At 37.9% G+C, this 25,525-nt stretch overlaps 1 protein-coding gene across 4 annotated transcripts in view; it reads left to right on the plus strand.

Annotated features, from left to right (window-relative positions):
* Positions 1-25,525, plus strand: part of TDP1 (tyrosyl-DNA phosphodiesterase 1) — a 95,702-nt gene that overhangs the window by 32,134 nt on the left and 38,043 nt on the right. For 3 of the 4 annotated variants that reach the window (XM_077123301.1, XM_077123302.1, XM_077123300.1), the window contains exons 10-13: positions 6,149-6,334; positions 6,972-7,020; positions 9,469-9,535; positions 11,933-12,040. In XM_077123301.1, the coding sequence (XP_076979416.1) occupies positions 6,149-6,334; positions 6,972-7,020; positions 9,469-9,535; positions 11,933-12,040 (410 nt within the window). The remainder of the gene's footprint in view (positions 1-6,148; positions 6,335-6,971; positions 7,021-9,468; positions 9,536-11,932; positions 12,041-25,525) is intronic. The other variant, XM_077123303.1, reaches the window with a different exon arrangement.

Consider the following 25,525-nt stretch of genomic DNA (forward strand, 5'->3'; position numbering starts at 1 on the left):
AAGAGTGTATAGCTCAGAGACCTTGAAAGTTGTCTTAGTTTGTCAGAGCTGCTGTCACAAACACCTCATAGTGAATTATGTTAAACAATAAGAATTTATTGGCTCAGGGTTTTGAATCTAGAAGATGTCCAAAATCAAGGAAGCAAGGTTTGCTTTCTCCCTGTATACAGTAGCATTCTGTTGTTAGCTCCCACTAATCCTTGGGGTTCCTTAGCTTGTATCTTTGCCTCCCGTCACATGGTGATGTCCTTTCCTTTCTAGCTACTGTGACTTCTGGTTTCTCTTTACCAGACCTCCAGTAATTAGGATTAAGACTTATCATGCTTCAGCCGGCCACACCTTAAATAAAAATAACATCTTCAAGCACATGGGACCACAGATTAAGATAAGAGCATGTATTTGTGGGGTTACATAATTCAGTTACCCACAGAGATAGACACACATACCTCAGCTCAAACCTTGACTTGCTACTTCCAGGTCATTTGACCTTGTCTTGTTCCTTAACCAATGTGTCTTGTCATCTATAAAATGGGCACTATATTAGTACTCTTGCGACAGACTTTTAAAAAAATTGATTGAAATGACAAATGTAAAATAGTGCCAGGTATGTGGTAAGTATTCCATAAACATGAATAGTTACTTGTTTGGATGGACATTCTAGACCCCATTCTAGGATGGGGTCGTGCAGCTCATCCATGGCTGAGCACCAAAATCAGAAACTGGGTCTGGGAGTCATCAGCTCAGTTCTGTTTCCTACACAGTGCTCCACCTAGGATAGAAATCAAGACCTCTTTGGGCTTTCTGATAAGTGTGTGTGTAAATATTAATGCCTAAAATGTGTGTTAAGGAATACAATACATATTAAACTAAATACATTATTCAGAATATGAGCTCTCCTGGGGCTGGAACTGGTGAATAGCAGGCACTTGATAAATTGATTATCTAATTTTATCTTTTTTGTGTGTATGTTGTAATCTCCAGCCCCTAAATAGACACTCAGTATGTGTTTGTTGACTGAATCATTAGTGGTAGTAATTAAAAGTGATGTGTTGTGAAATTCCTTTTGGGCAACTTGATATGTTCATTTTTTCATTGTCATGTCTCTTGTCATATACTATTCATATAGTGTAATTCCTGACATCCCAACCAATGCTTAGTAATAGCTAATACATACTAAATGCTTTACATGTATTATCTAATTTAATCCTTATTTCAACCTTTATGATGTATGAGCTATTATGCCTATGAGAAAACTGAGTCATAGATGACAGTTATCCAGATAATTATTAAGTGATTATCCAGAGTCACATTGTTATAGATGGTAGAGCTGCAATTTGAACTCAAGTGATTACCCATACCAAATACATGTTTTGGGTTTTTTCTTATAGGCACCCAAGGCAATACTTTTTCTAAGTTTTTACTGTGGGGAAAACTTTCAAACATAGGCACAAGTAAAGAGATTAGTATAACAGATCCTCTTTACCCATCACCCAGTTTCAAAAGTTATTAATTCATGGTCCATCTCATTTGATCTGTATCTCCCCCAACCCTCGCCAGACACTTAGCGTGATGTTTTTGTGGTTCATCCATGTTGAAGCATGTATCAGTGCTTCATTACTTTTGTTTGTTTTGTTTTTTCGGTACAGGGCCTGGAATTGAACCTAGGTCTCCTACATGGCCTGCAAGAATTCTTCCACTGAACTACACATGTGCCCTTCTATTTCATTACTTTTTTATGACTGAAGAATATTCCATCTTATGGATAGTCCACATATTTAACTGTTTATCAGTTGGTGGACATTTTTGTTGTTCCCACTTTGGGGCTGTTATTCATAATGCTGCTGTTTCAGTTTGCTAATGCTACTATAATACCATATACCAGAAATAGATCGACTTCTGGAAAGGGTATTTATTAGGTTACAAATTTATAGTTCTAAAGATGTCCAAATTAAAGCATCCAGAGAAAGATACCTTGACTTTGAAGAAAGACCACTGGCATCTGGAACACCTCTGTCAGCTGGGAAGGCACATGACTGGCATCTGTTGGTCCTTGCTCCTGGTTCATTGCCTTCAGCTTCTGATTCCAGTGGCTTTCTCTCTAAGCATCTATGGGTCCTCAGTTAGTTTCTCTGAGACAAACTCTGGATCTCAACTCTTAGCTTAACATCTCCAAATGTCAGTCTGTCTGCTCTCTGTATAGGCTAAGGTTTACTGCCTTTTATTCTCTTCATATAGGGCTCCAGCAGAAAGATTAAGACCCCATGGAAGCAATTTAGTCAAAAAGTACCACCCACAATTGGGTGGGTCACATCTCCATGGAAACAACCTAATCAAAAGGTCCTACCCAACAATAAGTCTGACCCCACAAAAATTGAATTAAAAGAACATGGCTTTTTTGGGTTACATAATAGCTTCAAACCAGAACACTCCACCCTCCTCGAGTATCTGGGTGGCACCCAGACTCTGCCATGTCCGGGGCACATACTCAGCCCTAGAGAACAGTGGAGTGATGGACAGGTTCTCTGCAATCCCAGGGGAATGTGCTCCATCCTTTCTAAGGCCTGAGGTATAAACACTTTTCCACTGGCCCTCTGCTTCTGGGGCATACTCACCCATTCCACATGTATGGGTGGTCCACTCTGCAGGCCAGAGGTTTCTTGGCTCCAGACTTTAGTGCCCATGTTTCTTCCATTAAAGTCATTTTTCCTTCAAATTGTCCCTTTTTTTTGTCCCTTTTACTCCAGATTGGCTCAAGTTCCATTTATATAGCTCTGGCAAAAAATCTGTTGACTTGGCATGCAGCAGTAGGATTCAAACCATCAGACAGTAGGACTTTCCACAAATCCTTTCTGGATAACTCCTCTCCAGTCCTGTCTTGTGCTGAAATGGCTGACTGGGTCCATGGTTGAATCCTCAGATGGGGCACTAGCCTCTGGGGTATCTTTTTTTTGGGGAGCCCAGAAATTTCCAGACCATCTATTTCTGGTTTCTTTCTACCCAAGAGTTCAGTTTTCAACTTATGCCTTTCCTGTCGCATTTTACTATAAGCTGCAAGGAGAAGCCAGGCTACATTTTCCACATCTAGTTTGGCAATCTCTTTGGCCAAGTACCCCAGCTCATCACTTTCAAATTATATCTTCCGTCCAACACCAGGACTCAGTTTTGCTAAATTTTCTGCCACATTAAAGCAAGGATTGCATTTTTTCCAGTTGGCAATGCCACATTCATCATTTCTGTCTATAGTCTCACTGGAGGTATCTTTAGAATCCACATTTCTGCCAACAGTCTGTTCAAAGCAATTCAGGCCTTTCCTACCAAGCATATCATAGTTACTCCAGAACTTTCCCCATATCCACTTAAAGCCATTTCAGCATTTTTGGTATTTGCAAACCGCAGCATCCCACTTCTCTGGTAACAGAATCTGTTTCTGTTTGCTAATGGTACCAGAATGCAATGTACCAGAAATGGATTGGCTTTTATGGAGGAGTTTTATTAGGTTACAAATTTAATAGTTCTAAAACTGTGAAGATGTCAAAATTAAGGCATCCAGAGGAAGACCTTAACTTGAAAGAAATTCCATAAGGCCCAGTAATCTAGATGTATACTAAAAGAATTGAAAGCAAGGGCCTAAACAAGATATTTCACACTGATGTTCATAGCAGCATTGCTCATAATTGCCAGAAGGCAACCCAAGTGCCCATCAGTCAATGAATGGATAAACAAATTGTTCAGACTGGGCTTCAGTAAAGAGATTAAGACCCACATTGAATTGGGTGGGTCACATCTCCATGGAAACAACCTAATTCAGAGGTCCCACCCAACAATAGGTTTGCCCCAACAAGATTGGATTAGAAGAACATGGCTTTTCTGAGGTATATAACAGCTTCAAATCAGCTACTATAAACATTTATGTGTAAGTTTGTCTTAGTGTGGGCGTATATTTTCATTTCTCTTGGGTATATACCTAAGAGGGGATTTGCTGGGTCCTGGTAACTCTGTATTTAACTTTTTGAGGAACTGCCAAACTGTTTTACACAATGGCTATATTAATGTACATTTCCACCAGCCATGTTTGGTGGAAATGGCTGGGATTCCAGTTTCTCCAAATCCTTGCCAGCACTTTTTATTGTCTGTCTTTTTTATTATAGCCATCCCACTGGGTGTGAAGTGGTATCTTACTGTTTGATTTGTAATTCCCTAATGGCTAATGATATTGAGCATCTTTTTATGTGCTCATTGGCCATTTGTATATCTTCTTTGAAGAAATGACTATTCTGATTTTTGCCCATTTTTTAATTGAGTTGTCCTTTTATTATTGTGTAAGTATTGTAGAATTATGTATTCTAGATACAAATCCATTATCAGGTAGTATTTTTTAAGTATATGCAAACATGCACATTCATATCCTTATTTCTCCTTTTTATCTAATAAATTATAGCATACTATAAGTTTTTTCCTACCTTGCTCTTTTTTTTAATTGAATAATATGTTCTATCACTCATAGCTATACAAATTCTCCATTCTATGACTGTGCCATAATTAATGCAACCAGTTTCCTGTTGATGATAATGGATTGTGTACATTCTTTTGCTGTATCATATAATGCCGCAGTGAAAACAGCCTTGTCTTTCCTGTCGTTTTTATTTTCCCCTTATGTTGTTGGAATACATTCTGTGACATGAAATTTCAGAGCCAAAATGTAAACACATGTAATTTTGCTACACATTGCCAAATTTCCTTATTACAAGGGTTGTATCATTTCACATACCCACCTGTTGGCCCACGGTCTCATTGTAAAACTTAGATTTTTGCCAACTTAATAGGTGAAAGATCTCATTATAGTTTTAGTTTGCATTTCTCTTATGAATGCAGTTAGGCATTTTTTTCCTACATTTAAAAAATTTTCCTACTTTTTTTCTGTCAGCTGTTTATTTCTTCTAAAATATGACTTTGACTTGTAATATCACTTGCAGTTTAAGTGAATAAAGTTTCTCAATATTTTCTGAATTGTTTTCACAGGTTTGCATAAGTATCAAACAAAGCAGGAAATGCAGATTAATATCCTTCAGTGCCTTAGGTGTCTATGTGTAAATATATCCGGTTTTATATTGAGATTATCATAGCTGCAGAGCCCAACTGTTTAAATAAAATTCGGTGGTGTAAATTACATTCACAAAGTTATGTCTCCATCATCATCATCCATTGCCAAAACTTTTCCACCACCCCAAAGAGAAACTCCATACCAATTAATCATTAATTCTCCATTTTCCACACCTATCTGGCCCCTGGTAACCTGTATTCTAGTTTCTGATTTTATGAATTTGCTTATTCTGTTTGTTTCTTATAAGTGACATCATTTAATATTTGTCCTTTTGTGTCTGGTTTATTTCATTCAACGTGATGTCTTTAAGGTTTATCCAGGTCAGAGCACGCATCAGAATTTCATTTCTTTTCACAGCCACATGATATTCCATTTGTATGTATATACAACGTTATATGGCATTTAAGTGTTTTCCACTATGGCTATACCATTTTATATTCCCACCAACATTATACAAGTGTTCCTAATTCTCCCATCCTCTGCAGCACTTGTTCTCTGCTTTATTAATAGTTGCCATTCTAGTGGGTGTAAAATAGTATCACATTATGGTTTTGATTTGCATTTCTCTGATGGCTAATGGCATTGAACATCTTTTCATGTGTTTATTAGCCATTTGTATATCTTCTTTGGAAAAATGTCTATTTGAGTCTTTTACCCATTTTTTAATTGTGTTGTCTTTTTGTTGTTGAGTTGAAGTAGTTCTTTATGTGATCTGTATATTAAACCCTTTCAGATACATGGTTTCCAAATACTTTCCCCCATTCTGTGCATTGTCTTTTAACTTTCTTGGTAAAGTCCTTTGTACTTTTGCAAGTCAAAGAATTTTAAAAGAGGAAATTTTCTGTAGTCTACTTACTCTGTTAAAATAGAATATTTTTAGTGTTTAAAAAATTATTTCCCAAAGAAGAAGAAGAAATATGTATATATGGGTATGTTTTAAGCATTTCCTTGTTAATTAGACATTCCAAGGGCAGGAAGCCATGTTTTTAGTTATTGCAGCATTTTATATGTCTTGAGTGGTCATAGCATTCTTTTATTCTTTAACAGCTTCTGAAGGAATATGCCTCATCCATACCTAAAGTTGAGTCATGGCCTATTGTAGGTCAGTTTTCAAGTATTGGCTCCATGGGGGCCGATGACTCAAAATGGTTATGCTCTGAGTTTAAAGAGAGCCTCATGACACTGGGAAAGGAAGGCAGCACCCTGGGGAAAACTGCTGTTCCTCTTCATCTGGTGAGTCCTTCTCCCCCTTGAGTTAATTTACTTTTATTCTCTACTCCAGGAAATTCATTGAGAATCTTTCCTCCTGGAAGTAGATGTTTTATTCAGTTATGTTGGATGAAAACAATAGTACCTTAGCATCATAGTTTGTAATCGAGTGGCCTTAATCTTACCAGGTGCCAGGTGCTCACTGGTTTGTGCAGGAGCGCCATTTCAGCCACAGACTAGCCTGCTAATTTCCATTCCTTCTTCATTCAGGTCATTAAGTCAAGGAAAAAATATTTGATATAACATTGCCAGCACAGTTACAAGCTTTATTAGTTATTTATTGGCCTATGGATTAATAATTAATTTTGCATTCAATTCCATGTTAATTTGGCATTTCATATCGAAAATACTCAAAATATAATTTTTTTCATTATATATATATGTTTCCTGCAGTTTAAGTACTAGAAGTTCAGTTTTTTGTTTCAGTAAAACAAGTACTTTTTGAAATTAAAAGCACATTTTCTAAGTTTTTTAACTAAGTAATTTTAATTGAGATTTTCATTTAAAAGAAAAACTAATCATTCATTTCAACAAATAGTTTCCCAACATGGCACATTCCAAAATGTATTGATTTTTTTCTTTCTTACGAATTTATTTTTAGATTTACCCTTCTGTGGAAAATGTGCGAACAAGCTTAGAAGGATATCCTGGTAATTGTTGGGGAAGCTGTCTCCGTTGTATCTTTTGTGTATATTCTACAAATGTCCTGGTAAACTTTTTAGAACAAGTGATAAGAATGCCCTTCTCCTTGAGATGAGGAAAATGTTGGTTAAGAATTTGGAGTTGGTTTTCTTTTAACTGGAGAAAAATAATGAAGACAGTGAAAAACTGCTATGTATAAAAGATGGTGCCACATAGGCAGTTTGGGTATTAATTAATCCCCCCAAGTATCCTCTGTAGGATTATTATGCTCCTCATTTTCACCAGTGAGGCTCTTCTCACTTCTGCTGCCAAAAGGTTGGTTGTCTAGGCAAGAAGTCTGCATAAAACAGCAGCTTCCCCTACGACTCAGTGGCTTTTCTGATCTTGTCTAACTTACCTCTCTCTCTGACATCTTCCCGCAACTCCCCCACCCATAAGTGAAGGCCCTTTGAGCTACTATTGGGCTCGTCCACATCTGACCTGGATACAGACATATTTAAGGTCCAAAACTTATACTTAATATTGAGATGAACTCCCTAGTACAATCTAGTTGATACTTCTCTTATTTCAGGAGTTTCGTCTATAAATGCCTAGGATTATTTTGTAGGCATTTTGGGGCATCGTCTTATACCAGTACTGGGCATTAAACTTTTGTTTGAAATTCACTAGCACCCCACATAGTACATTCAGGAGTTACTAACTAAAAATGCACATATAGTGTATGCTTCTAGAAAAGGGAAATCTAATTGACATTTGCTTATGTCTGAAAATGGAATGGTCTCAATTAGACTAATTTAGTTCATTTATTGCTGGCCCTGTCAGCAAAATCCTGATAGGATTTGAGGTGTATTGGCCCATTGGTGTCCTTTGAATGGCAATGTTAGAATTATTTCACTGGACTCAGAGACATGGTGGTGTTTTGTCTTTTTATCTTTTCCTTTTTGTTCTCTAATAGTGTACTTTTAAGGGGGAAGGACATGAAGAACATATAAAATTATTTTATAACGGGTCGTGAAACTCTGAATATGTTTTTAGTTTTTGAAATAGGAAATCAGACGTGCCTTTTCTGATATGTCAGAAATCTTTAAAATCCCTGTTTGGATATAGATTACCATGGAGAAGTTCTAGCATGTGTTTCGAAAGTCACTGATGAATCTACAATGGAATTTTCTTCTTTTCAAAGATGAATGAAAATTAGCTTTTAATTGTTTTTCCACTTGGAACTGTATTGTTAGTCTCTGCAAGAATAAGACTTTTAGAATTCCTTTTTAAATTTTTAACTGTTCACTGAACATTTAAATGTTCTTTATTTTTGTGACCGTTCTGTTCCATTTTTAAGGCTCTGTTTAGCTTCTACAAAATCTCTTTGGAAATAAAGTGTCAGTGGCTGAGAGATTCCAGAGTCAAGAGGTTATCCTGAGATTATTCTTACGCATTATATAGCTATCACCTTTTCAGTTAAAGTATATTGAAGAGGCTGGAGGGAAGTGCCTGAAAATGTAAAGCTGTGTTCCAGTGGCCATGTTTCTTAAAGATGACTGTATAATGATACAGCTTTTGCAATGTGACTGTGTGATTGTGAAAACCTTGTGTCTGATGCTCTCCTTATCTATTGTGTGAATAGATGAGTAAAACATATGGATTAAAAATAAATAAATAATAGGGGGAACAAATGTTAAGGTGGATTTAGTAGATTGAAATGCTGGTGATCAGGAGGGGTAAGGGGGTATGGTATGTACAAATTTTTTTCTGTCTTCTTTTTATTTTTTCTGGATTGATGCAAATGTTTGGAGAGGTGATCGTGGTGATGAATATACAATTATTTGATGTGAATTATTGATTATATGCCAGGAGTGGAATGATCATATGGTGAGAGTGTTCATGTTTGTATGTTGTTATGTTTTTTTTTTTTTTTTAAGAAAATCTCTTTGCAAGTAGTAGATTGTAAAAGGTGAAGGAGGCAGGAGAGCTGAATTCTTATCCTCGTCTGCCCTCCGGATTTGGAGCAAAAACCAAGAGGCTCTCCAGCCCTTGTTCTGTAAAACAAGGCTGAGGATATCTCGGTTGCATTTGGATGGCAGGATAGGCCAGGATTCTCTCTGTGGCCTTTTCTTACACTTCAGATCTCTGCTGTTATAGATGTTCAAGTCCCAACACAGTGATTAAATAGTAACATTTTTCTTTTCAGGTAGTAAACATTTATAATGCGAATATTTGCATATAATGAACATTTAGTATTTAATTTGTGTCCCTAAGAAAGGAAACCCTGTAGAGAGTATATCCCTAAAGCAAGTATAGTCATTTTTTTTCCATAGAAATACTCCATAAGATAAAATAGAGCAAATTGTTTCTTTTCATTTACCTTCTCACTATTTACTGTAGATTTTCTTCTTAATGAAGAAATCAGGGAATCAATCCATAATTTTTGTTTTATTTTATTTTTCTTCTTTTAAAAGCTGGGGGCTCACTTCCCTATAGCATCCAGACAGCTGAAAAACAGAACTGGCTCCATTCCTACTTTCAGTAAGTAACTGGTTTCGAATACGGCTGTTGTTTCTTTAGAAATAAGGTTGTTATTTGTGTCTATTTTTTAAAAAAGACCTTATGTAATATGGCTATATTTTTTCATCTACATATGTTAGTGATAGAAATAATTTTAAACAAGGCTTTGACATTTTTTTGGAATAGGTTTTTAATACCAAGGAGTAAGTTATATCTCTATGAGGTTTCTATTTAAATACTGATATACAGAGAAAAAAAATCATGTTGGGTAGTTTGGAATATATATAAGCAACATTTTAGTTCATGTTTCCAAAATTTAGAATATAATATAATCATAAGCTACAAGTTTATAGGGTCCGCACAACTATTTCCCTGGGATAATGGGTAGTATTTGGCATGTTGTAAGAATTTTACTTGAACGGTCAAGTAAAAGGAATATCATCCATCCTTCACCAGCTGCAAAAGTTGCATTCCCTGTTCTAGACCAGTCCTAGTTTCATGATGGTTTCAATGGGCATTTATTGCACCAGATGTTGTACACGTGCCAGGAGTCAAGGGCCAATTAAACACAAATCTTCCTCTCCCTGAGCTGCAGCAGCCCTATAAAGGGGACAGTCGTGCCTATGAATGCATTCCCCAAATAGGCAAGTCAACGTACTGGCTTTCCCTACTATTTGACAAAGGTACCAAGCTTCCCTGTTCCCCAGAAAGTGTGGGAGAAAATTCAGGACAGTAAAACAGAATATGAGCTGTTATTTGTATGTACGGAGTCTGGCCTCCTTGGGGTTTGTGTTAATGAAATGATAGATAACAGCCTTCACCAAGGACCTTTGGAAATGAAAGCAGGTTTACATTTCATTAGCTTTAAACTCTTAAGTATATCATCTTGGAGCCTTTCTTTAATGCTTTCTTGGAAGTTGTGCCTTATAGGGAATATTTCTTTGTACTGGGGTCTTTTCAGTATTTCATCATTAAATTCTCTTGAATGAAAACCAAGACAGACCTACTTAATCCTGATTCTATTCTTGTAGATGATCCGTTATCTTAAGGGACAATCCTCTTATATTCATAGTGAGAACTGTTGCTTCATGATGTAGATGATTTCCCATCCTATGGAACTTCACAGCCTTGCAAACTTAGAAACCAAACTCTGATATATGAATATCAGCATTTGACTAAAGTATTTCTGAACTATCCCCCTGCTTTTCAGCATTCATGCTTGATATCATGTTGTTTGCATTTTGCTCATTTTTGCTCAAAACACAAAAATTTACTGAGCCTCTGTTCTAGTTTGCTAGCTGCCAAAATGCAATATACCAGAAACGGAATGGCTTTTAAAAAGGGGAATTTAGTAAGTTGCTAGTTTACAGTTCTAAGGCCGAGAAAATGTCCCAATTAAAACAAGTCTATAGAAATGTCCAATCAAAGGCATCCATCCAGGGAAAGATACCTTGTTCCAGAAGGCCAATGAAGTTCACGGTTTCTCTTTCATCTGGAAGGGCACATGGCAAACACAGTCAGAATTTCTCTCTCATCTGGAAAGGCACATGGTGAACATGGTCAGGGTTCCTCTCTCATCTGGAAGGGAACATGGCAAACACAGCATCATCTGCTAGCTTCTTCTCCTGGCTTCTTGTTTATGTAGCTCCTTGGGAGGCATTTTTCTTCTTCATCTCCAAAGGTCACTGGCTGGTAGACTCTGATTCTCGTGGCTATGTCATTCTGCTGTGCTCTCTCTCAATCTCTCATTCTCCAAATGTTTCCTCTTTTATAGGACTTCAGAAACTAATCAAGACCCACGCGAATGGGGAGAGACATGTCGTCACCTAATTCAGCTTAACAACCACTCTCAATTACATCACATCTCCAGGGAGATGATCTAATTACAGTTTCAAACATACAATGCTGAATAGGGATTAGAAGAAATGGCTGCCTTTACAAAATGGGATTAGGATTAAAACATGGCTTTTCTAGGGGACATATATCCTTTCAAACCAGCACAGCCTCCATCATAGGTGATGCAGTCTGGGGGTACAAAATGAGGAAGGTATGATCCCTGTCTTCAAGGAGTTTACAGTCCAACTAATGAGACAGGATATGGACACATACAGTTAAAAGCACAACAGAAATAACATATGTGTTTGTATATGTGTGTTGATGCAAGAAGATAAGAAGGATATATGCGGATGTTAGTGTTTTTCCTACAGACCTGCCTATTCTAAAATGAGCATGTATTCTTTGTCTATCTGAACAGAGTTAATAAAATGTCACATTTCATGTCATGGAGAACTGTGTGCCCACTGTTTTTTAAATTACAGGATTTTGCTTTTCAGGTATGAAAAGCAGCTTCCTAGAATTATGAGTAAGACCAATTTGTATTATTTTCTAATTAGTCATTTATATCTTTTCTGTGAATAGCAAATGGTCAGCCAGGACATCTGGCCGCAGCAATGCCATGCCACATATTAAGACATATATGAGGCCCTCTCCAGACTTCAGCAAACTTGCTTGGTTCCTTGTCACAAGGTAAGTAGTCCTTGAATTCCAGATGGGAGGAATTTTTGAAATGTATTTATAGTTCCTGCTCTGAAATTAAAATGGGTTTCCACAAAGGGATTTGTGGATTAATTGTCACTAGTTTTCAGTCTATAGGTATATATGATATAAATGCCTTATTTAAAGGAAGCCCATATCTAATCCCTTTATAGAACATGTAATCATCACCTGATAATCATCCCAATCCAGATACTTATAAAGTTCCATAAAGTTGTGTTTAGTTATGTTATTTAAAACTTCAATAGTAGGAATTAGGAAAATTAATGTTTGTGGGAAAGATAAGAAAAATTAGTATTAAAATTAATATTTTCTGCTTATGTAATTGAAATTGAGCAATCAAATCTCCTTTGTATCTTTTTTAAAAACATCTGTATTGAGATATAATTCATATACCATACAATTCACCCATTTAAAGTATAAAATTCACTTGTTTTAATATATTTTCAGAGTTTAACAGCCATCACCACAACATTAGAAAAATTAGAACATGTTCATCACCACTAAAAGAACCCACCCATATACATTAGCAGTCTTTGTCCATTTTTATAGCAAGATAGATTGCTATGCCCTTTGAGGAACAGAGCTATAATTAGAACTTTAATTCCTAACTCCTAGTCTAAACTCAGGCCATTAGGTATTTCTTCATGATTCAATAACATAATTGATGTCATTAGCAACTAATTAAAGTATTGCAGAGTAGAGTTATTTCTTTAGGAAAGGAATAGCACTCATGAACAAACATTTAAACAAAAGAGCCTTACCAAGTCACTTTCCGAGTACATGGAAATTGGTAGCTAAACTTTTTACCCTGGCCTAAAATAGGAAGGAACAGTGGCCCAAACAGAATGAGTGGTATAGGGTAGATGCAGGATTCTTCCTAAATGCTTTTGAGGCATCCTGGCATAATGGAAAAACATACTTTGTAGTCCTAAAGATAAAGATTTGAGATGCTGTATTGTCGGTTACTGGCCCCGTGGTCTTGGGAAATCATTTAATCTGAGTCTGTTTCCTATTTGTTAAAGTGGTGACTGCCATTTTAGATTATTGTGAAAGTTAAATGAGTTGGCAAAGCTCAGTCCCTGGAGCATAACAGACTATCAGTAAATGGTGGCCATGGTTACTTAAACATTTCGTTCATGCTCCTCTGTCAGTGACTGTGAAGGACAGCCAGTGCCGTTTTCTTTGCTATGATTCTTAGAAATTGGAACTCTTGCATCTGAAGAGGCAAATTTCCTGGATGTAGAGACCTGAACCGTAGTCTCCCTGGATGGGAAAGTCATTGCCTGAGGCAGGTATGAGGTACAAGGAGAACAAAGGTACAGCACGAAGGCAGCCCCTCTTTGGGCGTGTTCAAGTCTGGTTGCCATGCTTATTGTGAGGCTGTACTTAATCCCTCCCACCACTTTTATGTTAAATAAGAACAAACTTGAAAAAATTAAATTGCAAGTCTTCATAAATTAAAGTGATTAAGAATTTCATTGATACCCGGCCTTTTTCAAAGTTAACTAAGAAGAATGTGAATTTTGGAGTAATACAGAGCCTCGTCTGCTCTTCACAGAGACCACATTTCAATTTCAGTTCATCCATTTGATCAATAACTGTCTTTTAAACCAAGTTACTAAGTTGAAAGTAGAAAAACCTGGCTTCTAAGACTGGTTCTGCCTTACAGTGATGCTGTGTGTGGCCTTGGGCTAGTCACTTCACTTCCCATTTCCTCTGATAAATTGGTAGGACTAGATTAAATAATCTATCTGCTCCAATTCTAAAATGCTATGATTGGAAACATTTTCTGAGTAATTCATTATCATACATCCCAAGAGCTACTTCATTAAAAGGCTCTCAGTATTTTGTTTGTGTTGAGTACTGTGCTGGTTTGAAACTATTATATACCCCAGAAAAGCCATGTTTTAATCCTGATCCAAGCTTGTGGGGCCAGACCTATTATTTACGGTGGGGACCTTTGATTCAATTGTTGCCATGGAGATTGACCCACTCAATTTTGGGTGTGGTTTTTTGATTAGATGGAGATGTGACTCCACCCATTCAAGATAGGGCTTGATGAGTTTACTAGAGTCCTTTAAAAGGGGAAACAGATTTTTGGAAATGCAGAAGCCCAGGAGATGCCAGGAGCTGAGAGAGCTGACAAAAACTAGACAAGAACCAGAGACACAGACATTTGGAGATGCTTAGCATGCCAACAGAAAGTAGATGCCTGGACATGGACGTTTGGACATACAGAACGTCGCCATGTGCCTTCCCATGAGATGCTAAGCAAGCCAGAACCCAGAGTTGTGTCCTCAAGGAGCTAAGTGAAGGGCCACAGATGCTTAGAGAGGAAACCAGTGGCATCAGAACTGGAAGCAATGGAACCGGCAACAAGGACCAGCAGTTGCCAGCCATGTGCCTTCCCATGTGACAGTCATTGGCCTTTCTTGTCAGGTATCTTTCTGTGGATCTTTCTATGGATGCCTTAGTTTGAACTGTAAACTTGTAACTTAATAAACCCCCTCTATAAAAGCCAACCAGTTTCTGGTATATTGCATTTCCAGCAGCATTAACAAGTTAATAAATGATGTGATGTTTTCCTCAATCAGAGCTGACAGAATTCTCTAATGTTTGGGTTATAGGACTCTACTTATGATATTACTTTTTTATACTAATCACAGCCCTCTCTGGAATCATGTCACTTTATATAAATGTTGAATTGAATTAGAAGACTGTACTTCCGATTTTTATTCAAGTTCTCTTAACTGTTAACTTAGGCATCTGATTTTTCTCAAAATTTGGTAAGAGCAATATTATATCAAATATTTAGTAAAAATGATCTTGTCTGACATCTTGTTTTTTCCTTATGGGAAAACTGGAGCTCAAAGAGGTCAGATTTTAAGCATCTAAGGCCACAAACCTCAGATAATTATGACTCTGGTTTTATCCACACATAGGGGTAAACAAAACTGGTGTTTTTGTTCGTTTGTTTGTTTCTTTGTTTTCACTCCTTTTCTGGGGTAGACTTTTCCTCCACTATGTAAATGGATACTTTGTAATAAATTACATGTAATACTTCTAAGTCTTTCATCTAAGAGTTCTCACTGTTGATCTTTGAGGTTCATTAGAGATAGAAACCCTCGTGCTTGGGTTCCAAGAATAAAAAAAGAAAAATGGTTTAAAAGGGCTGGCTTGTAAGATGAGAATGAAAGGATTGGGTCCAGAAAAAAAGTATTCCTCTTATACTTCTGAGAAAACCAGTACTAATTAGTACCAAGGAAGTTGTTAGGCTCACATGAACTTATGCAACTGATTTCATAGGCAAAAGAGAATGGGCTGAGTAAAAGTGGAGGTATGCATCAGAGTCTTGTCAAGCCCCATGGGAACATCGCATGAACGGTGTAAATGTTCTTGTTCTGATCCAAAGTTCTTTGCCCAGTTTGCTCAGAAACTGGGTTCTAAAGGGCACCAAGTCCCAAGCCCTTATTACAGTATATTGTCTTCATGATTTCTACCTACCTCTCCCAACTGTCCCCCACCATATCCAGCTAGTAGACTGTGGGCTTCTTGAAGGCTGGGACCATGTGACCTTTGTCATCATATGTCCAGTGCCTGACTGCCATCAAATACTTAACCTAATGTTTTATCTGGTTTAACCTTGATGTTTTGGCAAAAGTATTTGTCAAATATGGCTTGTGGCGTCTAGATGGTTCCATTTAAGAGATTGCCATAGAAAGAAACATGTTGCCAGCATCTCAAGTAAAAAATTAACTTAACAGCTTTATATTCCAAAAATGCCTCTTCTCGCAGCCATTTGATGTTTTAGCCATATTGATCATTTAATTGGCATACTTCCACTTTCAGTAAATTTTTTAGTTCTTTTGTCTCAGCAGACTGTATATGTTACAGAAACAACATAAGAAGAGGTAGCTGGTCCAAACCACCAGACCAAAGTGTACTTAGCAAGATTTTTGTATGGAGTTACAGTGAGTGAATATTGGATTACATTTTTGCCACATTTTTCTTTTCATTGAAAAGTTGAAATTCACATCTACCTGTGCGCTGATTTCCCTCAAGTGGAGTAAGGGTAGGCATGCCCCAATAAAGTGGCTTATGTGCTTATTGATCCTGTTTTAAAGGTGTTAAGGGAGGGTGAGATTGAAATAACCTGTGAGTGATCCTTTTCTAAAGGCATAGCTTTTTGTAGTTCTTTTTAATGACAGTGCACACTTGGCCCTGGGAATTCAAACAAGAGTGAGATGCAACCCCTGCCACACAGTGAGCAGTATGACTCTGTACCCTATTGTTGACTTGTATAGGGACCCTAGTGGAAGGGCTGGGTCAGAAACACATTCCATAGTTGGGCAGAGTCGGGGTGTAGGAGAGACCACTTAAAGCTAAAGAAGTGGGATTTCAGCTAGGCTACAGTATTGGCTGGAAGAGGAACCAGCGGGCACAAAGGCCATAGAAGTAGGGAAGTATGTGGCATTGTCAGGGGAAATCAGAGTAATTCCTTGTGGCTAAATAATAGAAAATAGAGATTCAGATACCTTTATGATGGATTATGTAAAACTAGGATACCATGTGTTGTTGTTTTTAATAAAGTAAGGAGGGCTTAATGCACATGCTCCAGGAAGGGGCTTCCCCTGCTGAGGCAAGACAGGAAGTTATGGCCAGCATCAAGATGGGTTCTTGGTACCATGTAATTTTACAAGTAAATCAAAAGCAACAACTATTAATTTATTCACTTAATATTTTTTATTGTTTTGTACTTTGTGGACATCTATCTTAATATCAGTCCAGCTGTTACTAGCTTAAATAAACCATAACTATTTGGAGTTAATTTATTTTAAGAATTTGAAATTTTTCATGGATTTGTAACTTATAATTTTATTCTGGTGTATCTATACTAAAACTGTATCTACTTGCTAAAACATACAGAATAATAGCCATAAATAGTACTGAAGTGATTTCTTTCTGCCAGACACCCTTCTAAGCCATTTACGTTTCCTTATTAATTTAATTCTCACAGCAGCTCCATCAGGACTCTGAGTGGTTAAATTAGTTGCTTGGGGTCTCACAGCTGTAGGTGGTGGAACTAGGATTTGAACCAGGGAGTTTAACTCCAGACCAGTACTCTACCTTCTTAAGTCTCTCCTTAATTAAGATGCAGGTTTAGATTACCCATTTTCTTTGAACACCAGTTAAGTTGAAGGAAGTTTCATCACATTTCATTTTGATTGTTGTATAAAAGAGGAGAAAAACATATAGCATTCCAGTATTAAAGGATACCTGACAGATGGTAAATAACAATTTAGAAAATGCTTAGAGCTCATTTTCTGAACTCCACCATAATAAGGGAAGGTGTAGGTTCCAGATATAAGTGATGTCCACCAGTATCCTCTCTTGATTTTTTTTTCTTTAAGTCAGATAAGTATTCTGACCTTATCTCAAAGTCAGAACATCCCAAGCTGAGCTTGTCTTATCTAGAAGGAGCCTCTTTCCCAAAATCCTCTTTGATTTACTGGCATCTGCCTACTCTCATTGCCAGGCTAAAAATTGGGTGTCCTCTTTTACTGTTCCTTACAGCACTCTGAAGACCTTTACTGAAGTTCCCCTTTGTCTGCTTGGCACTCAAAAAAGCAATAACAAGAAGGTTTAGGTAGTGCCTTTGAGATATTTGCAATCTCAGAGGTGAGAACGAGACACAGAAGTAATTCCAGTAGGAAGAGATCAAGTCATGCTTGAGATGGACACGTGGATGCCTTGGAAGTGACTGCGAAAGCCCATTTGTCCTTGAAACGTCTCAAGCTTTCATTTTTAATCACTGCAGTTACCAGGAACTATCTCCTGGGCTTTTAAAATGATCCCCCATCTGTCATCTTCTCTTTCCAGGGCACCTGGTCTAGTTGCCCATGCCAGGTTCATTTTCAGAAAAATAGCTTTTCCTCATTGTCCAATGTTCAGAATCCTCTCCCAGTGTCTGAAGCTCATGATACTTTGTATATGTTCATTAAAAGCTCGTTGAGAGGGTAAATGAAATGCCCCACAAGACCCATTTCATAGTGAACACTATTTAAATGGCTTCTCTGTGTTGGGTACTGTTATCCTATGGGGAGCAAGAGAGACAAACAATCCATTCTAATAGAGGTATTTCATTTTAGGTAGGGTAGAGTAGGAGAGGCATACAACATACAAGCAAGTGAACATGAAAATACCAGATAAGGGATATAAAAAATAGAGGAAGGTGGTGTTAGAGCATGCCTGCCATGGCCAGGGAAGACTGAGACTGGCTGAAGAGAATGTCAGCCCTATGAAGAGTACCCCAGGGAGTGTTGTATATTTTGGCATATGTACCACATTATCTTTCCATCTATGAACTTTGCAGTGGTATCTGGATCAGTACTCCATTATAAAGTACATAAATTATTAGGAAGAAAGGACTACAAATAGCTCATGTCAACTTAGGTTAACTTTTGACACCCAGTGAGTGAGGAATTTTCCAGCAATTGAAATGAGTTAAGTAAAATCTTAATTTTCAAAGTTGGTTTTTGTTGCTGTTTTTCAGTTTTTAGAGCTAACACAGAGTTCCAGATGCTGTTCTAAACATTTTATATGTGATCAACTCACAATATCCCTATAGCAACCCAGTGTAGCTATTAATCCTCCTGAGAGATGAGGGAACTGAATCCGGAAGAGATTAACTACCCAAAAGGGCTGGTAGTTCAGTTCCAGAAACTCCACCCGTAAGTGCTGTGCTGTACAGTGGGGAGAGAGCTACTTAACTATATAGGATGGTCCAGGAAGGCCTTGCTGATGGGGCGGCATTTACACAGCACCTGAGAGAAAAGTAAGGGAGCTATATGGATGAATGGCAAGGTTGGGGGGAAGCATTTGCGGCAGAGGGTAGTGGCGGCAGCATGCTTGTTGTGCTTCAGGAGTGAGGGGGGCGGGAGTGGTGGATGAAGTCGAAAGAGTAGCAAGTGGCCAGACAGAAGAGAAGGCCTTGAAACCACTGGAACGACTTTGCCTTTTACCTGCTTGAGGGGCAAAATTACTATTCCTGATGTCTTCTGGGTTTCCTGTGGCTTTCTTTGTCTTCTTCTATGGAAGGTAGTTCTGTGTCCATGAATTTTATATTTTAAAATGATTAGGATACTTAAGGGCTTATTTAAATGCTTGTTCCGTGAGGCTTTCTATAATAAGACCTGGTTTTCATATAGTTGTCTTTCAGCTTATACTCAAATAATGTTTCTCAGTGGGGCACTGTTGGCATTTTAGACAAGGTAATTTTTTGTTATGTGAGACTGTCTCATGCCCTATAGGGTATTTAATAACCTGGCCCTCACACACTACATGCAAGTCATTGGTGATTGCCAAAAAAACCCATCTATTTTTAAACATCCCCTCAGTTTTCTGCCCTAGTGGATAATGTCATCGTCACTGTGAATAAATTCAGAATTTGTGAACCGATTTATTTGTGCTACTGTCCTTTTGTTTGATATATTTACCTGCATTAGAGTTAACAAAGCAGAGTTGGGAGAGAGAGACATGGATTCTAGCCCAAATGAAGTGATAATGCCCGGCAGATCTAAGTGATTTGTAAGTTAAGTGGCAGAGAGCAGATGTTCCCTTTCTGATTATGAGGGCCTTGTTTTACCCAACTGACACTTCAATCTCTGGTCACTTCAGGGCAGGGATTGAAAACTTAGAAAAATGCTAACTTTAATGTTATCTTCCATTTTATTCTTTTAATACAAATAAATCAGCAAATTTTCATTTCCTCTCTTTCATTAAATGTTGTAATTGGAGTTCTAACCAAAACATTTTTCTTGGACCCTTAGGTCATGATTTAGTTAGGATTTCCATAGTTACCTCATCACTGAAAATTGTAAATTTTTCGCTAAAGCCATTTCTAATGAAGTTTTCATTTTATTGAACTACCTGCATTAGAAGTTTAAGAGAAAAGTGTTGTAATTCCCATGCTTTTCCTACAACAATACTATCCTGGTTTTGGTAGTTACTTGTTTAATGTCTGTGTATACTGCTAGACTGCCTAATCTGTTGCCTAGTACCGGGCCTGGTCTATAATAGCTCAGAAAATTTTTAATCAATGAAAGGTATCTTCTTATTCTAACTTCAGTTCACTTTCCGACTGGTTCTCAGGTTTTCAATTTCCTTTTGTGTTTCCACTGTCTACATCAATTATACTTATCCTTCAAGGTCTAACTCAAGGGAAGCTTTTATTTCAGCAGACATTATCTACTGTTTTTTACTTTGTGCTTTTATAACACATTTTGATTGAACCTTTTTACATCTTTCTTGTTTATTCTTTATAGACCCCTGTGCTTTAGTATATTATAACCTGTTTGAGAGAGATGGCAAGTCTTACTTATCCTTATATCCTTGGCATCTAACATGGTACATGGCATCTGGTTAGTGACCAATAAATATTTGAATCAAACCCCTTGCAACATTTTTTTTCCAAGTAAATAATATGAGCACATATTGCAAAAGGTACAAAAGATATACTGAGAAAGTTTATCTTCTATTTCTATTCCCCAAATACCCTGTCCTCAACCTGAAGCCATTACTACTGGTTTGGCTTCAAATTTTTAACCCCATGATCCTCAGATAGTGATTGGCCAACATATTATGGAGGAAACAGTACAGAGCTAGAGTCCAGTTTGGGATTTGCCACTTAACCAGCCTTACCCCTTGAATTTTAGAGAGGTCATTTATAATCTGGGCCTTTATCTCAATTAAGGAATGTTCTGAGGATGATGATAGAAAATGTATGTGGAGGTTACCTATTAAGCAGTTTATCTGATGTATTTAGTATTAGTTAACTGTTTAATTTTTAGTGACTTCTAACAGCAATGTGCTATTATGAATCTGATATTTCCTAGGTGCTTAGAATTCAGTAAAGCGGCTTGGAAAGCCCTTGTTTTACATTTATAACATAATAGTGTTTAATATAGACCTGAAGACTTGTCCATAGACAAGTCTTTCTAAACTCAGTATTGGCCAGAACAATGTGGTTAATTTGAAAATTGGTCAAAATTACTCATGGTGGCCAGAATTTCTATTTAAGTTAAGGCAGGTATATTTAGCCAGATGTATATGTTCATAGAAACTTAAAAGTAGCAGTTTAAACTGAACTAATAGAATGTTATATTGACTGACAGTTTCCTCTTTTGTCTGGTTTCTTTTATGGAAAGTTATTTTGGTTTTAATAAGATTTGTACCCCATCTGTTTTGATCTTACATTACATCATTCTGTGTTTGATGGGCAGACTGTTGTTACAGAAGTTATTGGGTCATGTTGACAAATAAAATATTTAAATTTTATTGCTAGGACCAAACAGGAAGGATGAACTTTAAGAAGAAGCCTTTGCTAAAAAGGCAGTACCTGGGAGTAATTGGCAAGCCCATTGAGAACAGTTATGAAAGCTGTGCATTGTGGGTGGGCAGAAGACAAGGTGAATACTTACCACGTGCCAGATCGCTGTTATGGTTGCCTAGCAACAACAGGCAGTGCGGGCGAGTCAGGGATGAGCAGAAATGTTGGTGGTGCCACTTTGGGGGAAAATGAGACAAGTGCTTGAGTACAAAATCACTGTGGCTTTTTGAGGAAACATAAAAGACATTCTTTCCTCCTCTGCTTTTCAACAACCCTATGCAATGCTTTTCCTTTAATATCTAGTTGTTGCTTTTTTTTTATTCTGGAACAAATAATTTTTCCCCCTGCTTTGTCTGGATTTTTTGGTGAAAATCAAATTGGATCATGTGAAAAATTTTGCAGGTGTCATTGTGCAGACTTGGTTGCCTGATGCTGTGGCTCCAAGATGATGGGATTAATTGGTACGCCTCTTGTACTGTGTTACAAATAATGATTATTACTCTAAAGTCTGCAAATGAGTTCTTTTATCTGTTACAGATGTTTCAAAGTCATCTCACATATCCTTGCTTCTTTGCATTCTGGTATAAGTAGACCAAAGATGTACATAGCATATCCCTTGCTGAGCTCATTTGAACAAAGTCTCTTGGAGCATCATCCTGATGAAATAGAGTTTGGAATCCCCTGACCTGGGATTTCCCTAGGTGTAGCTATGATTTGAGATGAGTAGGTATTATTTGGAAGCCCCAAAGAAAACCTCTCATAAATAACAGCAAATACTTTTATAGTATTTACTTTATTCTTGTTAAGTGCTCTTTATACTAACTCTTTTAAGCCTCCCAGGTGGGATTTAGGTACTGTTATCATCCCCATTTTAGAGATGTGAAAACTGAGGCACAGTGAGCTTAATTCACATACATACCCACAGTCACTTATTTGGTAAGGGCTAGAATTCAAACCCATGTGGTCTGTTTGAATATTTCTTGCCCATGTGCCATGTGATGCTCTAGGCTTTGATTATGGGTAATGAGCAAGACAGACATGGTCCCTGCCCTCAAGGCACTTGTTTCTAGTGGGGTAGCCCTCTTGTCCCTCAGCTTGGGGATGGGCACTGCTGACCAAGTGCTCTGGGGTGAGCACCTAGCTTAGAAATTTACTGCAGCATTCTGTTTCCTAACACAGAGACCTCTCTTGGCACCTTCAAGGCCTTGATCCTCCTTGCCCAGCCTACCCTCCGGCCTGCTTAACTCCCTGTTCCTGATGGGCCAGGCCTCTCCTGACCTTCTCTCCTGGCCCTCCCCAGAGTCCATAGTGCCCTGGCTTTGCCATAGCATTGCCTATCAGCAAAGGCTTTAGTTTCTGCCACGGCTGTTATTTGTGACCCTTACCAAGCAAGCTCAGATGACTGCATGGTTAGCAGTGAGTTGCTTTATGCTATCTTTCTGCTGTTAATTCATTCAGCAAACAATTATTGAGTGTCTGTTCTGTGCTGCCAGGTTTTGTTGGAGTACAGTTCCCAGAGCATCAGTTGTTCCCTTGAAACAGTTTCCCACTGTGGTCATCCCATTCCCATTTACTAGTCACCACGCAGACAGCTAACCTAGATTTCTTCCATCCAGTCTATTCATCCCAAAGTCTGCCATATCACATACCATACAATAAATGCTACCTAGAACCCAGATCCACGTCCTTTTACGTATTTGTTCTTCTCTTCACAAATACACATTCAGGTCCTATTCAGAATACCACTCTGGACATATTGGCCTACAGATGTCGCTGAGCTTGGGGGACTGAGAGTTAGATCTGATCTGGGTTCCCAGTGCTTGATCAATTCATAGGTAGATTTCTGCATGTGGCTGTGTGCATGTCCTGGGGGACTGACATTTTAGCACTTAAGGACATCCAGGGGAGTGCCTCCAATAAGTTTCATGCAGAGTTAGGGGGATTCAGTGGAACGAAAGGTTATTTGTACATGGAAAAACTAGATGAAGCTTTAGGAAATGATAGCTTTAGTGCTTCATAGAGCAGGTTTTCAGTAGGCTGAGTTGGGCACTTTAGAAAGAAAAAAAAGCATAAGTGAAGTCCTGAAACAAGGTGTGTTGGGAGGAGGTGGAGATTGCTGGGCTGGAATGGACATCATATAGGGAAGCACAGGAGAGAAGCCTGATAAGTGGGGATGGGGGTAGTTTCTAGTGGAGTGCAAATGACCGGTTTTAGTCTTTCTATTAGGGGTCACTAAAAAGTTTCTAGAGTGACATGTTCAGCAGTGTTTTTCTAATATTGCTGACAGTGGCTCTTCTTCAGGGCTTTATGTTCACCTATTGTTTTTAAGGTCATGCTGGCCTGTTTTCTCTGAGGTGTAAGTGGAGCAAGTACTATTGTTATTATTATTTTTGGCATTGGCAGGCCCCGGGAATCAAACCCGGGTTGCCAGCATGGCAGGTGAGAATTCTGCCACCGAGCCACCATTGCACTGCCATGCTATTGTTATTTTACCTGTTTTTGTGAATGTAGAAAGAGGCACAGAGTTAAGGCTGCTTAGCTAGTAAGTGACTGAACTAGAGCCCAGATCTTACAAAATAATAAAAACTTTTTGGTTACCACAGTTGTTACCATTAAATACATACTCAAATTCTTTGACATAGTGTTCCATGTACCAACTGTGACCTGAAATTTAAAAAGCAACTTCTGACCCTACTTGACAGTATTTTTAATCATTTGGATTTTGGTGCTGACAGGATCATGTCTGCAGTCTTTTATAATCTCATTTGTGGATTAAGAAGAGATGGATTCTTTTAAAGCCTAGATTGACAACCAGGCTCAACTAATCCATGGAATTTCAGTGCCACCATTCAGAATTCAGTGTGGATTTGAAAGAGTTTGCTTGGCCTGTGACTGTGGAACAAAATGAGGTTGCAAATAGATCTGTCAGAATCTGTTTCATGATTTGTTGGACTTCTTACTTGCAAAGCACCCAGCTAAGTTATCTAATCTCCTGTAGTGCCTATTTCTTGCTTAATTGTTTGAAAACATGCCTCCTAATCATTTTTATTTTTCTTATCCTGCTGGCATTTCTTTGCTATATACTGTATCTATAAAAAAAAATGATACCAGCTCCAAAAACACAGCTCATGTGTTGCGTCCTCTTTGGTATTTAATCTCACAAGATTGTTAGACATCTGCAGAATGGTTTTATTTTAGCCATGCTTTTAAATTCTGAGTACTTTGTTACTGGCATCTATATTAAAAATCGCAGGACATACATCTCTATCAAGGGGGGTCAAAATCCTCTTGATTTTCTTTGCAAAGTAAAATTGAAGCTCACAACAATTCAACTGGGGACCTGTGCTAGGATTATGAAATCAGTGAAGCATTATGGTGAACAATTTCTAGACCCATCCATCACTAAAACCTTCTATGACTAGGAGGCCCGGATGCACCCATCTTATGTAGGATTCTGTTGCTCAGAGGGTCATACCACAGAGGACAAGAATCACCCTTCCCTAAAATTAGCAAAGTATTGATGATAACATTTATTAAGCACCATTTATGTGCCAGAGACTTTACACACTGTACCTGATATAATCCTCACATCAACCCTGGGGGGCAGGTACCTGGAATCTGAGGGTCTGCCGAGTTAACATTGACTGTGATCAAAATGCACGTGGGGGGGTGGGCGGGCCGCGGTGGCTCAGCGGGCAAAGTGCTTGCCTGCTATGCCGGAGGACCTCGGTTCGATTCCCGGCCCCAGCCCATGTAACAAAAACAAAAAAACAAAATACAATAAAACAAGAAAATGTTTAAAGATGTTTCCCTTTCTTCCTTCCTTCCTTCCTTCTCTCTGTCTTTCCTTTAAAAAAAAAAAAAAAAAAAAAAAAAAAATGCACGTGGGTTCAGATGTGCTCTTACCTACTACACTGTTGTGCCTTTGTGCTTAACTGCCAATATTAGAGTTTTTCTCTAAATTTTATTATTTAAAATTTAATTCTGTAACTATAATGAATAAAAATAGTCTGAATAAATTGTATCTTTTAAGCCTTTGTGTAATCATCTCTTTTCTGGAATTAATG

Source organism: Tamandua tetradactyla, chromosome 12, assembly GCF_023851605.1.
Source record: "Tamandua tetradactyla isolate mTamTet1 chromosome 12, mTamTet1.pri, whole genome shotgun sequence".
In the NCBI taxonomy this organism is placed as follows: Eukaryota; Metazoa; Chordata; class Mammalia; order Pilosa; family Myrmecophagidae; genus Tamandua; species Tamandua tetradactyla.